We start from the raw sequence: 14868 nt of genomic DNA, 5'->3' as shown, positions 1-14868 counted from the left end.
TGGTGCTGTCGCCCCGCGTCTTTACGAAGGTTGCGGAGGCGGCCATTCTTCCGCTCAAGGAACAGGGCGTTTGCATTCTCAACTTACTCGACGACTGGCTCATCCTGGCCAGCTCGCGGGAGCAGTTGTGCGAACACAGGGACATGGTGTTAGCTCACCTCAGCTGGTTGGGTCTTCGGGTCAAATCTAGCGTTAGCGTCAGTTCTGGCAGGTCACGTCAGTCAAGCTTGCATCAGCTGACTCCCAGGTGACTTGTGTCTACCTATAGGAATACGACGCCTATCACGGCATCTATATATAAGCTCCTCAGTATTATCAGCAGCTATTGCATTCTCAGGAGCAAATTAATGGTGAATTCGACAGGCATAGCAGCATCATCTCACTAGGAATTGTGCAATCGGGAATTTAGCGAGAGGGATTCATGGATTTCACCTCTCATTCACCGCATGATCATAAGCCGACTGATTGGAAATGACTGAGTTAACCTTAGCATTGCTTCTCGCATCGCTGCAATTAGACACGGACTCGCAGTTCAGATCTGCACTCTCCGCATGAAGAAGCGTTTCAAGAGAAGATCAAACATCCACTTCGGCTATTTCACTCAACTTCATCTCTGAATGTTTCCACGAAGCTAAGCTAAGTTCCTTTTAATGCTCATTGTTTTAAAACTCATGCTGTTGCTAAAGCTATCAGTGTTGCTTAGGCTTCTAGTCCGTCTCAGTAAAAATGTTTTTGCAAAGCTTTTGCGATCGTATTTGGCGATGTGCGTTACTTATCTGTTGTCGTTGGCAACCGGCTCGATCGCTGCGCACGCTTATCTGGTCGCTTTCGTTTGTATAGCAACATACACGCTGGACGGATCGCCTGTGTTTAGCGTTACACATCGCAGATTCAAGCAGCTTTGCAGTAGAGACAGGAAAACAACGATTCAAGGTGCAAACAGATTTTCTGCTGTGGCGCAGCACATGGTAAACATCGTTTTTCTCAAAGCTATAGTGCATGGAAATGCTCGTTCTTAAAACTATAGTTGCTTTTGGAACAAGCCGTAGTTGCTAGTGGAAACGCTCCTCCTTAAAGCTATAGTTTAAAGCTATTTAAAACAAGCTTTTCTTAAGGCTATCTAGCTGCTATGTAAGGCAAAAATAGAGAAAAAAAATTGCTTGTTACCGAAGCTCTAGTGTCATTGCTGCATCCAATAAGCACATACTGTGGTAAGTTTATTCAGATACATGCTATCTTAAGCTGTTGTCTTAGACTTTATGCTAGCCTATTTATGGTATCTGATCATATTTCAACATTCTGTGTTAAGTGAGCAACTTTCTGTGGCTTGAAAACTTATCAGAGTATTGTAACATGCTTGTCTTTAAATACACAGATGTTTCTTATTTAAGCCTAACAACATCGAAACTTGATGATCCAGTAAGGAGTGTGAAATCATGGGAGTCGTCATCTTCACTTCCACAGCCGAAGGAATCAGCCTGACTGGAGCAGAAATTGTTCATGATGAGGAAGCACTGTATTTCGTGCTTAGCTGCACGCTGCATCTAACTCAGAGCTATTGCTGCAGGTGTATGCTTCCCCCGACCAGACTACCATAGTTTAATACTAGTCTGTGATTTACAACATGCTTGTTGTATCAGATTGCTGCCGCTAGGGGTGTAGCTTCCCCCAATAGGAGAAAGAAAAATATATAATAAATAAATATGTATTAGGCAATGGGTGTATGCTTCCCCGACAAGATTGCCGATAATGGTGTATATATATATATAAAATATAAAAAATCGCTAACTAAATGCACTACAACATGCTTGTATCAGATTTGCTGCCGCTATGGGTGTAAGCTTCCCCCATTTCTTAAAAAAACAAAAACAAAAAAACACTAAGCTAGGCTCATTCCTCATTCAGGTAACTGCATTTTAGGAAACATGCCATTCAGATTTTCACACTCAGTTTGTGTTGGGGGATTTTGGCATATGGTTTGTTTTGGGGGTTTATTGCTGCTCTCCCTGCGCTTATCTATGCTAGGCTGCATGGATGCGCAGGGAGTTCTTGCCCAGAACAGAACCATACCGCCAATACAAACTCTATGCATTATCTATCATATTTGACGATAGTGGTCCTGACAGAAATCTAGCGTTAGCGTCAGTTCTGGCAGGTCACGTCAGTCAAGCTTGCATCAGCTGACTCCCAGGTGACTTGTGTCTACCTATAAGAATACGACGCCTATCACAGCATCTATATATAAGCTCCTCAGTATTATCAGCAGCTATTGCATTCTCAGGAGCAAATTACCCTCCTCCATCCCCAGCTCCTCCTCTCTTCAGTTAGGATTGGCCTTATTATTCCCCTAATCAGACTAATTCTCAAAATATGTCTTCCTTAAATTATGACATTTAATGATATCTGCATACGTTGGTCCTGTTCTGTTTACCCTAAGGGGGTTTATTGCTGCTTGGATGCGCAGGGAGTTCTTGCCCAGAACAGAACCATACCGCCAATACAAACTCTATGCATTATCTATCATATTTGACGATAGTGGTCCTGACAGAATTGGGACAAGAGCAAACTCGCCCCTGGGCAGAGGATCTCTTATCTCGATATGGAACTGGACTCGGTGGCCCAGACAGCGCGCCTCACTGAGGAGCGCGTCCAGTCAGCACGGTACATTCCGTGTCCCCATGACACTGAACTGTCGTCACACTCTCACCAAGTGGTCAGACCCTTCGTTCCTGTGTGCTGGAGTTCCCCTGGAACAAGTGTCCAGGCATGCTGTAGTCTACACAGATGCTTCTGCCACATGTCGGTGTGCCACATACAACGGGCATGCAGTGTCAACTCAACTGCCTCAATTGCCTCGAGTTGCTAGCAGTACTTCTTGCACTGAGCCGCTTCAAGGAGCTGTTGACAGACAAGCACGTACTGGTCCGCTCGGACAGCACTGCGGCCGTTGCGTACATCAACCATCAGGGCGGTCTACGCTCCCGCTGCATGTCGCAACGTGCCCGCCATCTCTTGCTATGAAGATCTGACGCTCCTCGCCACAGCATCTCCTTGGCCCATTCCTCTGAGGAAGGACCTTCTGACTCAGAGACAGGGCACCCTCTGGTACCCGCGTCCCGACCTGTGGAAACTCCATGTGTGGTCCCTGGACGGGACGTGGAGGTTCTAAGTGATCTCCCCCAGTCAGTTGTAGACACTATCAATTCCGCTAGAGCTCCTTCCACTAGGAGCCTCTGCGTTGAAGTGGAACCTGATTGTCGAATGGTGCTCCTCTCACTGAGAGGACCCCCGATCATGTTCGATCAGATCTGTGCTCTCCTTCCTGCAAGAGGGTTTGGAGCGACTGCTGTCTCCCTCCACCCTCAAGGTGTATGTTGCCGCTATTGCTGTACATCACGATGCAGTTGATGGTAAGTCTTTGGGGAAGCACGATCTGATCATCAGGTTCCTGAGGGGGGCGAGAATACTAAATCCGCCTCGCCCTTCCTCTATACCCTCTTGGGCTCTCTCCCAGGTACTAACATCTCTCCGGGGTCATCCCTTCGAGCCTTTGCAATCAGCTGAGTTAAAAGTACTGTCCCTTAAGACCGTCCTCCTGGTTGCATTGGCCTCGGTGAAGAGGGTAGGGGACCTGCACGCATTTTCAGTCGACGAATCGTGCCTGGAATTCAGGCCCGGTATCTGTAGAGCTGCGGGCTGGGCGACACTCAACACGTTCGCTAGATTCTATAGTTTTCGTGTGGAACTGGTATCTTCCCGTGTACTCGCTTCCAGCAGACGGTAGACGCGAAGAGCCCGTTCTAGTGTCGGATTGCAATGCTATTCCCGCCCCCTGGGCCGGATACGTGCATCCATTACTCCAGTAGAGTTCCCCGCTTGGCGAACCCTGTCGAGTTCCTCCGCCTCCCCTTATGGCTCGGACATTGGGGAGTGTCTGATGCCAGGCCAAACGTCTGTCACTGACCTTGATGTTTGGCTGGGTGCCATATGTCGCGACCCCTCCACGTGAGTGGTCCCATATGTGTATTGTCCACGGTTACTCCCCACGGTGAGTCAGTGTCTTTCCCTTAGCAGAGCCAGCTCTGCTGTCACCTGTCAGATGAGTCTCACCCTATGCTTAGGCTGGAGCCATCCCAGGGACTCTATATGCGTACTGCCCACGGCCAGTCCATATGTGTATCTCTACGTAAATTCCTCCCCTGCATGGTAGGTAGTGGTCTCCGCAGCATCCCCTATGGGTTCACTTCCCCAGTGTTGTCTAAGTCTCCTGTAGTGGGTCTTGCGGAACAGCAGTAGACTCTCTGTGTAAGCTCACCCCCTTCTCCACCCCACTGGTGTGCCGGGTGGCTAGAGCTTGCGCTGGGCACTGGAAGGGGTCTGTAACTGTGGCGTTTTATTTGGGATCCCAATTCGTCGGTCACTACTGACGTATGTCGAACATGACCGACTGAAAGGGAACGTCCTGGTTACGTATGTAACCCTCGTTCCCTGAAGGAGGGAACGGAGACGTATGTCCCGTCGCCACAGTTCCTGTGCCCTCGCTGTAGCGCAGACTCAAGGTTGTCTCCTGAGCGAAAAACAGAATTCGATTGCATCTGCTTCCTATTTATACCACCTGACGGAGGCGGTGAGCATTATGCAAATATCACATGCCAATTCCATGAAAACATTTTAGAGACAAAATTGCTCAACATTTGCTGTTAATTATTCATTATATTTATATTAAATAAATTAAAATTATGAATAATTCATGACATTCATAATTAGGCCTATTATATCAAATGACAATATTACACTTTGCTTTTAAATTAAAATAAATATAATACATGCATAATATATAAAGCTTTTAAACAGATTAAGCTTACATGTATTGTTTTGAGCTCTTTGCGAAACTATATTAATTATTTGGGCTATTTCTTTGATTCACATGCATTGATATAGTCAGGTATTTTCTTTCAGCTGCCTTCTCAAACTTTCACTGCAGCAGTGTTTATTCCTGCTTTGTAAATGCGTTTAATTTCATATTTTTCATAACGATCTCTGAATCTTTGGAAGAGACATGAATTATATGGCTCTCTCGCGAGAAGTGAATCAAACTGACGTTTCCTTGTTCCGTGTGATTGGCTTTCAGGTGCGCGCACTTTGCAAACTCTGGATTACTCCAAACCTATACTGAAACTCAGAGTTTGTTCAACTAGCTTCATGCAACAGGCCACTGAGGTCTGTGTGATGGACACTTAAACTACTATCTGAAAAGCTCTAGAACAAGGAGGAAACACATCTGAAGTTGTGTGTAGACAAAATTCATACAACTTTATGATTTCACTCACTGGTCTGTGATCTGTTGTCTTCTCTACATTTGTCCAGTCCCTCTTCTGCCTTCTTTCTACCTTCCACCTCCTGTAAAGTCTTTCTGTCTATTTCAAAATGGCAGCCGTTGTTTTGTGCCACTGTCTCCTCAATCTTCTCCAGCAGCTCCTTGATCTGAGTGTCATCACTCCTGTTGAGATTGTTGAGAACATGATACCTGTTCCCACATTTGTCCAGCAGCCACTGTAGATCCTGTCCTTTACTCTCAATGTGCTGCTCTATAGATGTGTCTAACAGAGAGTCTCCACGAGTGAACAGAACTATAGTGTGACTCCAGACTCTCTCACTGAGAAGATCCAGATGACCCTGCACTGCTTTTCTCTCAGTCTCTTTAAATCCATCATCCACACGTATGCTCAGTAGTACAGCGTGTGGTCCTGGAGGACACAGAGACACACTGAACAAAATCTTCTGTTTCAGTCTCTCAGGACTCTTCTCTACAGTGTAATTACTCCACCATCCTGGAGTTTCAATGACAGTGATGTGTCTGTCTGCTACTTCTCCATGTCTCCTCACACACTGAGCAGATCTCTTCAAGTCAAACTCCTCTCTGCCCAGGATGGTGTTTCCTGATGAACTCTTACCGGATCCTCTGTGACCCATCAACACAATCCTCAGATATGAGAGATGTTGAGCGTCACCTGAAACAAATACAGAACAAAACACACTTCTTAATGTGGATGACATCTTAAATCTTCTTAAGTAAACTCTCTGTGTGAAAAAAGGAGTTACTAAAAAAAATAAAGTTCACTGTAACTGTATGGGTGTCAAACACATTATTGATTAAAATTTACATATAAGTGTATCTCACATTAATTGAACTCTTAAATCAGAGTTGAACAAAAGTTATTGATGGACAATAATTATGAATTATGGAGAAAAGAAAATTGCTCAATTTCAATAATCTGCACATAAAACAACTGATCACAGAAAACAGATTAAACAAGACTAAATTACAGATAGCTTTAGAATAATGTTTTCATGTGGTATATTAATTCAAAATAATTAAATTGGCTCTCAAAGAATGAATCTCTCTCTTGTGTGTGTTCATACCTGGGAAAGTGTTATCAATGCACTGGTGTCTATTAACTCCAGCAAACACATGACTGTATTACATTTACATTCATTTACTAGATGTAAAGAAAGACAAAAACACAATTTGAAAGATAAAAGATAAAAACACAATTTGACCAGTATGAAAGCAGTAAAAGTGTCACAAAAACTGTAAACGTTGACCTTTTTTTCTTTTAAAAAATAGCTTCTATCACTAGTACAAATCTTATGGATGTTTATTTTACATGACATATTTTTGCCTTATTTGGAGCTTCAAATGAAATATCGATCCACAAGCAGTCTAGTAGTTTTTACTTGATGTTTAAGTTATATTCAAGACAAGCTGATTGCAGTTGTTTTTTTGATTGTTTTGTTTGTTCGTTTTATTGTTCTCTATGGGGATTTGTTCTCTAAGGGATTTTCATTTTCAAAAGCACACCCTGTGAAGAACTGGATTGTTTAAGAAATGAAAGCACTTATTAAATCATTAACAGATTTTAGGGGCATCACTGAGAGCTGCTCTGAACCAGCTTTCAGAAGGAAACATGATGCATTAAGAGACAGGGGGTGAAAACTTTTGAACAGGATGAAGATGTCTACATTTTGTTACGCCCCGTCTAGGGGAAAGGGTGCAACATGAAAAACTCAAAGAAATGTAATGAAATTTAAAAATAATTCATTTATGTGAGGTGTTTATTAGATGAGGAAATGACTGAAGCTGGTGATAAACCAGCACATACTGCAGACTTTGACTATTTAATTTTACTTAACATTGTTTTATTTATCCGCTATATTGACAACACCGTTTTGAATGATATTGGTTTACTTATGGCCTTTTTGTGCACTTGAGCTCAACTGAGACTTGAGAGCTTGTAGACGTTTAAAAGGTTGTTGTGTCCAACTTGAATTATCGCAACATTGAGGTGTTCAGTTTTATTTCGATTTTAGAAAATAAACTTGATTTCTCATCTTACAAATCAATTGTTTCTTTTTTTTCACTGGCATGTCTCTCGGGTGTTGTGAACTAGTGGATCTGTTGCTACGGCTGTCAAGTGTTTGCGCCTGGCAAGTCATTTACAGTATGTATGCACCGGTGTCAGACATTTCCAAGGAGATAATTAGTCATTTTTGGCAAACAGGTGAAATATCTGAGAGAGCAATACAAAAGGACTGCAGCACAGGCGGACTGGCTATCTGGCATACCGGGCACTTTCCCGGTGGGCCGACGTGCTTTTTGGGGCCGACGGTCGCCGACCGCAAAAAAAAAAAAAAGTGAAAGTGGTAGGCCTAGATCAGCGGCCCAATACTTTTTCAATTGACACTGACCAAAACACTTTAGTCAAAAATATCACATAGGCTAGTTTTTTTTTCCTTCTGACAGACACGGCTCATGAAACATGTAGCTCAGCGGCCCATTGGTTGTTTTCTTGATTGACACTGGACTGGCCCAATCATATCTTTGAACAGTACCATCTATAGGATTTCTGCCTGCACGCAGTTTCAGTGTGATGGTGATCATGGAGAGGGAACACAAAGAAGGTGCAGAGAAGCTGCGTGAGAGAAAAAAACGCTGCCAAATGTGTCAAATTGACACAAATGTTTTCGGCAGTAGCAGCAGGGGCATAAATAGCGGGGGGACAGGGGGTCAGGACCCCCCCCCCCCCCCATCTGAGTGCTGTCCCCCCCAAAAAATATAATTGATAACCACGCTAAGTATTGAGTATAATTGATAACACGCTAAGTACCACGCTAAGCTTAAAATAATTATGTAAGTAGTAAAGCAATACAAACGCAAACAGGCGTTTTAAGTTTAGAAACATTTTGAGTCACCCCTCCCTTGCCTCACAGTGTTTTGGTCCACCCCGCACGTCACACTCGCTTGTGTGTAGATTCTGTAGAAGTCCGGCGGCGCCGGCGGAAGAGAACAGTTCTACAGACAGATGAGTTCCAGTAAGTCAGCTGTCAAGGCTATTTTATTCAAAAACATCGGATGAAGTGATTATTTTCTCTTTAATGCTGACGGTGCTGAGTATAGTCATAACAACAACAACAAAAAAAGATGATAACTGATTATTTTTTCCCGTGAGTCCACTAATTTAGCGATTATAATGTTACCTAGCTTGTTTACCATAGCTTGTTGGATATAAGTCACCCACACCAACAACAATTAACATTGTGATAAGAATATGTAAACTGTAATAAGGCTAATAGATTTACTGTTGTGTGTTGGGTTATGCTCAGTGTGTATTCATCGTATTTTGGTGACTTGGTTGTAAACAACTTAAAAAAAATAAATAAATAAAATAAATTTATATATAATATAATGAAATTATATAATTAGTAATATTTAACTATATAGTCATGAAATTATATATATATATATATATATATATATATATATATATATATATATATATATATATATATATATATATATATATATGTACAGTACAGTCCAAAAGTTTGGAACCACTAAGATTTTTAATGTTTTTAAAAGAAGTTTCATCTGCTCACCAAGGCTACATTTATTTAATTAAAAACACAGTAAAAATCAGTAATATTGTGAAATATTATTACAATTTAAAATAACTGTTTTCTATTTGAATATATTTCACAAAGTAATTTATTCCTGTGATGCAAAGCTGAATTTTCAGCATCATTACTCCAGTCTTCAGTGTCACATGATCCTTCAGAAATCATTCTAATATGCTGATTTGCTGCTCAAGAAACATTTAATGTGTACAATTGTACAAAATATTTGTGTACAATATTTTTTTTTCAGGATTATTTGATGAATAGAAAGTTCAAAAGAACAGTGTTTATCTGAAATCTAATCTTTTGTAACATTATAAATGTCTTTACTGCCACTTTTGATTGATTTAATGCATCCTTGCTGAATAAAAGTATTCATTTCTTTAATTTCTTTTCATAAAAATAAAAATTCTTACTGACCCCAAACTTTTGAACGGTAGTGTATAATGCTACAGAAGCTTTGTATTTCAGATAAATGCTGTTCTTTTGAACGTTCTATTCATCAAGGAATCCTGAAAAAAAAGTACACAACTGTTTTCAACATTGAAAATAATCATAAATGTTTATTGAGCAGCAAATCAGCATATTAGAATGATTTCTGAAGGATCATGTGACACTGAAGACTGGAGTAACAATGCTGAAAATTCAGCTTTGCATCACAGGAATAAATTACTTTGTCAAATATATTTAAATAGTTCAATATTTATATTAATTTATATAAATATATTGTTACAGAGCCCCATGTTTGTCTTCCCCTGTGACCTAGTTTCCCCGTTCTGTTGATTAGTTCATTTGATCCACCTGTGTCTTGTTATCATCCCATCACCTTGTTTAGCTCCCTTTGTTAGTCATCTGTATTAATACCCTGTGTTCCCATTCACTCCTTGTCCGTTCTCGTTGTTGTCTACATGTGTGTATGCTGTTATAACCCTGTTTGGAAACTCCTGTATCTAAGTAAAGTATTGTTAATCGTCATCTTCGTCTTCATCGTTCTTGCTACCACAGCCACACGTAACAGAAGAACGGACCAAAACAGTTTTTGCGGCGATTTTCTTTTTGTATGTTTTTTTCCACTTTTTTTTCTCCGTCACCATGGACCCTGCTGTTGCCCTTTTGTGCCTGGAGCAGAGGGACCGCTCCCTAGAATCGCACACCTTGGATTTTTTTGGAGTTGGCGTGCCTCACACACTATCCTGACCGCTCGCTCTGCGTGTTCTACATCTCCAGCCTTAGCGAGCGGTCCTGGGCACGCCTCCCAGGGAGCGGTCCACAGAGCGGTCCTTCGCCACACTCGTGGAGTGGGTGCTGGTGAGTAATGACTCACCCTTCACCGTCGGCCCCGCGGAGGATGACTTCGCCACCAGTCCCACTCCACTGCCAGAAGCCAGTCAGCCACCATTGACGAACGTCACAACGGAGATGTTTCACGAGCCCACCGCAGACAGAGTAGGCCAGCCCACCGCGATGGATGAGCCAGGACAGAGGAAAGGATCGGACAGTACCATCGCCCCGGAGCCAACCTCACAGCAAGGGTCTGACCAGGTGCGCGAGCCGGTAACATCATCTGACGTTGTGGGAGTGCTTGTGGAGTTCGAGGGCTGGGAGGAAAGCTCCGCCCACAACACCACCACGATAGAAACTATGACTGACACTGGCAAATATGCTGAGGAACTGAAAGACATTTTTACAGCTAATTTAATTGATTTTTTCGGAGAGGTAACTTCCCATTCCCCTGATTCTCCTGTTTTTAATGATTCTCCTGAGCCTCCAGAGGACCAATCTCCAGTGTTCTCCGTCTCCTGAGTTCCCTGTCTGCCCAGCCAGCCTCCCTCTCCCGCCTCCTCCATCACCCAGTCTCACAGCCAGTTCCTCAGCCCCACCATCACCTCTGCCCTTCAGCTGCTCGACATCTCCCACATGCCAGGTGGGGATGTCGAGCATCTTCAGCTCCTCCGCTCCATCCACTCAAGAGGATCCCCTGTCTCCACTTCCAGCCTCCACGCCCCCTGCTCCACCTCGGCCCGTCGACACTTCGGCGTCACCCTGGCTCCTCCCTCCCTTGGCTCCACCGGACACCATCGGCCATACGGCTTCTCCGGGCTCCCTCGTCTTTCCGGCTCCGCCTTGGTCAGTCGTCCACCTGCCTGCACCTACGGTTCTGTCTGGCTCCTCCTTCCCTCCAGCTCCGCCTACATCCTCGGTCCCACCGGCTCAGCCTCTGCCTGCTGGATGTCCGCCTCCTCCTCGGTCTCCAGGACCATCGGCTGCGCGTGGGCTCGTCGGCTCTTCAGTTACACCTGGGTCTCCAGCTGCATCTCCGTTGGTCGTCCCCAGGGTGTCGTCTGCCCCCAAGCCGACTCCACCATGGCTCCTCCCACCTGCGACTCTACCCTGGGGCCTCGTCCTGGCTGGCTTCTGGGGTAACATCTGGCTCCTCCTGCTCCTGGCTTCCCCTTGGCTCCTCCCACCCTCCACTCCCCCTTGGACTGTCTTTGTTATTTTCCATGGACTTTTTTCTTTTGATGTTTTGTGTTTTCTCCGCCCTCCTCCAGAACCCCCTCCCTCCCTCCTCTGGACTCTTACGGCGCGAGGACGCGCCTATTCGGGAGGGGGGCGAACTGTTACAGAGCCCCATGTTTGTCTTCCCCTGTGACCTACTTTCCCCGTTCTGTTGATTAGTTCATTTGATCCACCTGTGTCTTGTTATCATCCCATCACCTTGTTTAGCTCCCTTTGTAGCGAAAATTAACTCAAAGGGGAAATATTAATAATTATTCATAACTCATTATGATTATTAATTATGATTATTTATGAATATGCAAATCCGTTAATCAGATTAACTGGACGTAGCTACATTAAAATTAACATTACAATCAGTTAACCTGTTCGTCCAGTGAACGCTCAGTGTTGATTGTTTATTAATTCTAAGAAATGTCAATTTCCAAGTTATGGAAAAATAATATTTCTTATTGTACTGTACTACTCATGTAGCCCGGATCTATCACTTAAGAGGCAATTCATTAGCAGACGGAGTCAGAACCAAACGTGTATTGTGCACAATCTTTATTAACTAACTCACAAACACATAACTAAACTAACAAACACATAACATAACATACATAAAGGGTCACACACACACACACACCCACACACACACGCAAGTCAGAATGAGTAATGATAGTGTTGAACCGGAAGAGATGCTGTTACTAGAGCTACATGAAATGTCAAAGGCAATCTGGAAAGGACTCATCAGTTTCTTTTAGCAATAGCAAAGGTAAAGTCTTTACAAATCAATACTAAATCGCTGTTTAGCATTAAAATGTACGATACTTGCAAGATGCCTTTAGGCTGAAGAGCGTCGGATCTGCAGGTTGAGGATAACTCTTGAAGTTATCATCTGAAGTTGTTGCCAGTCTGTTGGGTGATGAGCACATGGCTGGGTGTTGTAGGCCAGGGGCCTACCAGCCTTGCGGCCGGGCCTAGAGAGGCCGGCCGCAAGGAGATGTGTTCGGTCCAGAAGCAAGGAAGAAAGAAGAGAGGGAGTGGCACTGTTCGCTGGTTTTTAACCTCTGGTCAAAGTCACACCTCTCAGTTGTTGACCGGACCAATGAAGATGTTGTAATTCTGGGTGGCAACACCCCTCCTGTCAGGGCTTTTACAACCCAGAAAGATTAACAAGCTGAGTTCTTGAATCAGAACTATTAAATATTCTTTTAATACTGATGTGTTGCACAGGTATGGATGTACCGCATACACAAACATTTAAATCTTCCCGCTACGAACGTATAGACACTAAACATGGCATGATTGAAGTTACCGTGCAGGTCATAACATTTAACAATCATCAAACATGTAAATACAATGAGTACAATACAACATCAGTAATAATGGATACCATTTCCTGAGAAGGAATCATTTATAGCACAGTCTGTCTATACATTAATGCCATAGAGTCTGTGTTCTGTGTGGAAAATGCAGGGAAGATGCAGATTTTCTGTGTCTCTACTCTGTTCTCCATGCGGCAACCACATTCCTCAGCGCAATAAACTTGTAACTGAAAACTTCCCGGGGATGGGGACAGACTCCAGAGTGAGCTTAAAACTATTGGTTAACTAACCAATAATTGTGTCTGATTTGCCTCAGTCATTACACCTTGTTTAGCTCCCTTTGTTAGTCATCTGTATTTATACCCTGTGTTCCCATTCACTCCTTGTCCGTTCTCGTTGTTGTCTACATGTGTGTATGCTGTTATAACCCTGTTTAGAAAACTCCTGTATCTAAGTAAAGTATTGTTAATCGTCATCTTCGTCTTCATCGTTCTTGCTACCACAGTCACACGAAACATATATTATATTAAATTGTAATAATATTTCACAATATTACTCTTTTTTACTGTATTTTTAATTAAATAAATGTAGTCTTGGTGAGCAGACGAAACTTCTTTTAAAAACATTAAAAATCTTAGTGGTTCCAAACTTTTGGACTGTACTGTGTATATATATTTATAACCGGAAGGACGGGTGGTATTTGTGATCTTATGTGGTGGTGGGCCGGTCTGGGCCAAAATGCCAGGGCTGATTTTTGGTCCCAGTCCATCCCTGGACTGCAGTATGCATCAGAAGTCAGCATTAGAAAATAATTTGATCAAAATTGAAGCTAAAGCTCCCAGCGCAAGCAGCCGCCTCATATGCTGACCATTCAAATGGGAAAAACACTAATTGAGGAACAGCTTTGTTCATCCACAGCAGGTTAAGTGACGTTTGTGAAAATAACCTTAATAATTATAAATCTCTGTGGAATAAACACAAGACATTAGCCTGACCACTTTGCAATGATAACATTCTCCCACGCGCCAGGCTAACGTTACTCCGTCTTGCCTTTAATCATATTATTTCACGTTCAAATATATGCATTATGAACAAAGAACCGTCATTATTTCCAAGCAATGATATGCTGAGTTGGCTAGCTAACCTACCCGTCAAATTGTCCTACCCGGGCTTACTGCATGTGCACACATCAATATTACATCATTGTTATCATCAAGGGTAGGTTTAGGGTTGGGGTAGGTGTAGATGTTAAAAAAGCCATAAACCATATTAATATCACGCTGGAAGCACAATCTGATAGGTAACGTTATCATTTTTCGGATTTTGTCAGATTTTGCTAACGTTACCTACTGTTTCAATGGGAGGTAGCAAAATTGGGTAGACAGGGTAGCACAAATTGTCACAACACCAGCATTTCTCCCCTTAGGTTTTAGGTTTTGGGAAGGGAAAAAAAAAAATCCACCACCCCGTCCAAACTTTTAGGATACGGGGTATCAGATTAACACAATCCATATGCACAATGCTACGGCATGTTTCCCTCGCTCGAAAGCTTGACAGACCTCTCGCGCCTAGCTACGGTTGCTAAACCACGATTGGCCTGTGGCGGTTTTCGGGCGTGGCTTACCGAAGGGTCAATTGTTTAATTGTAAAGGCCCTTTCACACGCCCTTTCAGGACGTGGTATGCGCTGCGCTCGCCACTGGGTTCAGCGCAGGCCTTCAAATACAAAGCGATTTGCGCTACGCTGGCCAGAGCAAAGTAGGCGGAATTTTCCAAACTTGTATCAGGAGTTCTTTACGTAGTCATCTGATTGTTGTTCCATGCATTCGGTCAGCAGCAAAGTATATGTCCCGTGCTAAGAAGTGAGCAATAGCAATAGCCCTGCTTGTAAGAAGAAGAAAGAGAGCAGCTTGACAGTGTCTGTCATGTCTCCATGACACAGCTTTTCTCCCGAGGTCTCTACGACCAGCAAACTTGTATTGTATAGCTCTGAATAGGGCTGGGCGATATATCGCATGCGATTCTCACGCGCATTTCGTCAGTAAAGCCGGTTCCCTGATTACCGCTAAATCACCATCACCTGCTTT

General features: G+C 43.3%; 2 protein-coding genes across 2 annotated transcripts in view; both read right to left on the bottom strand.

Moving 5' to 3' along the window:
• LOC125246551 overlaps positions 1 to 14868 on the bottom strand; it is a 224906-nt gene that overhangs the window by 79954 nt on the left and 130084 nt on the right.
• On the bottom strand, positions 5323 to 7942 carry LOC125247360 (GTPase IMAP family member 9-like). The gene is made up of 2 exons (XM_048158614.1): positions 7894 to 7942; positions 5323 to 6011 (listed from the first exon to the last, which is right to left on the bottom strand). Exons 1-2 carry the CDS (start codon positions 7940 to 7942, stop codon positions 5323 to 5325), a joined length of 738 nt encoding a protein of 245 aa, XP_048014571.1.

This window comes from Megalobrama amblycephala, linkage group LG15 (assembly GCF_018812025.1).
Source record: "Megalobrama amblycephala isolate DHTTF-2021 linkage group LG15, ASM1881202v1, whole genome shotgun sequence".
In the NCBI taxonomy this organism is placed as follows: Eukaryota; Metazoa; Chordata; class Actinopteri; order Cypriniformes; family Xenocyprididae; genus Megalobrama; species Megalobrama amblycephala.
Note: the sequence above shows the minus strand (reverse complement) of the source record. Positions and strands in the feature narration are given on the sequence as shown.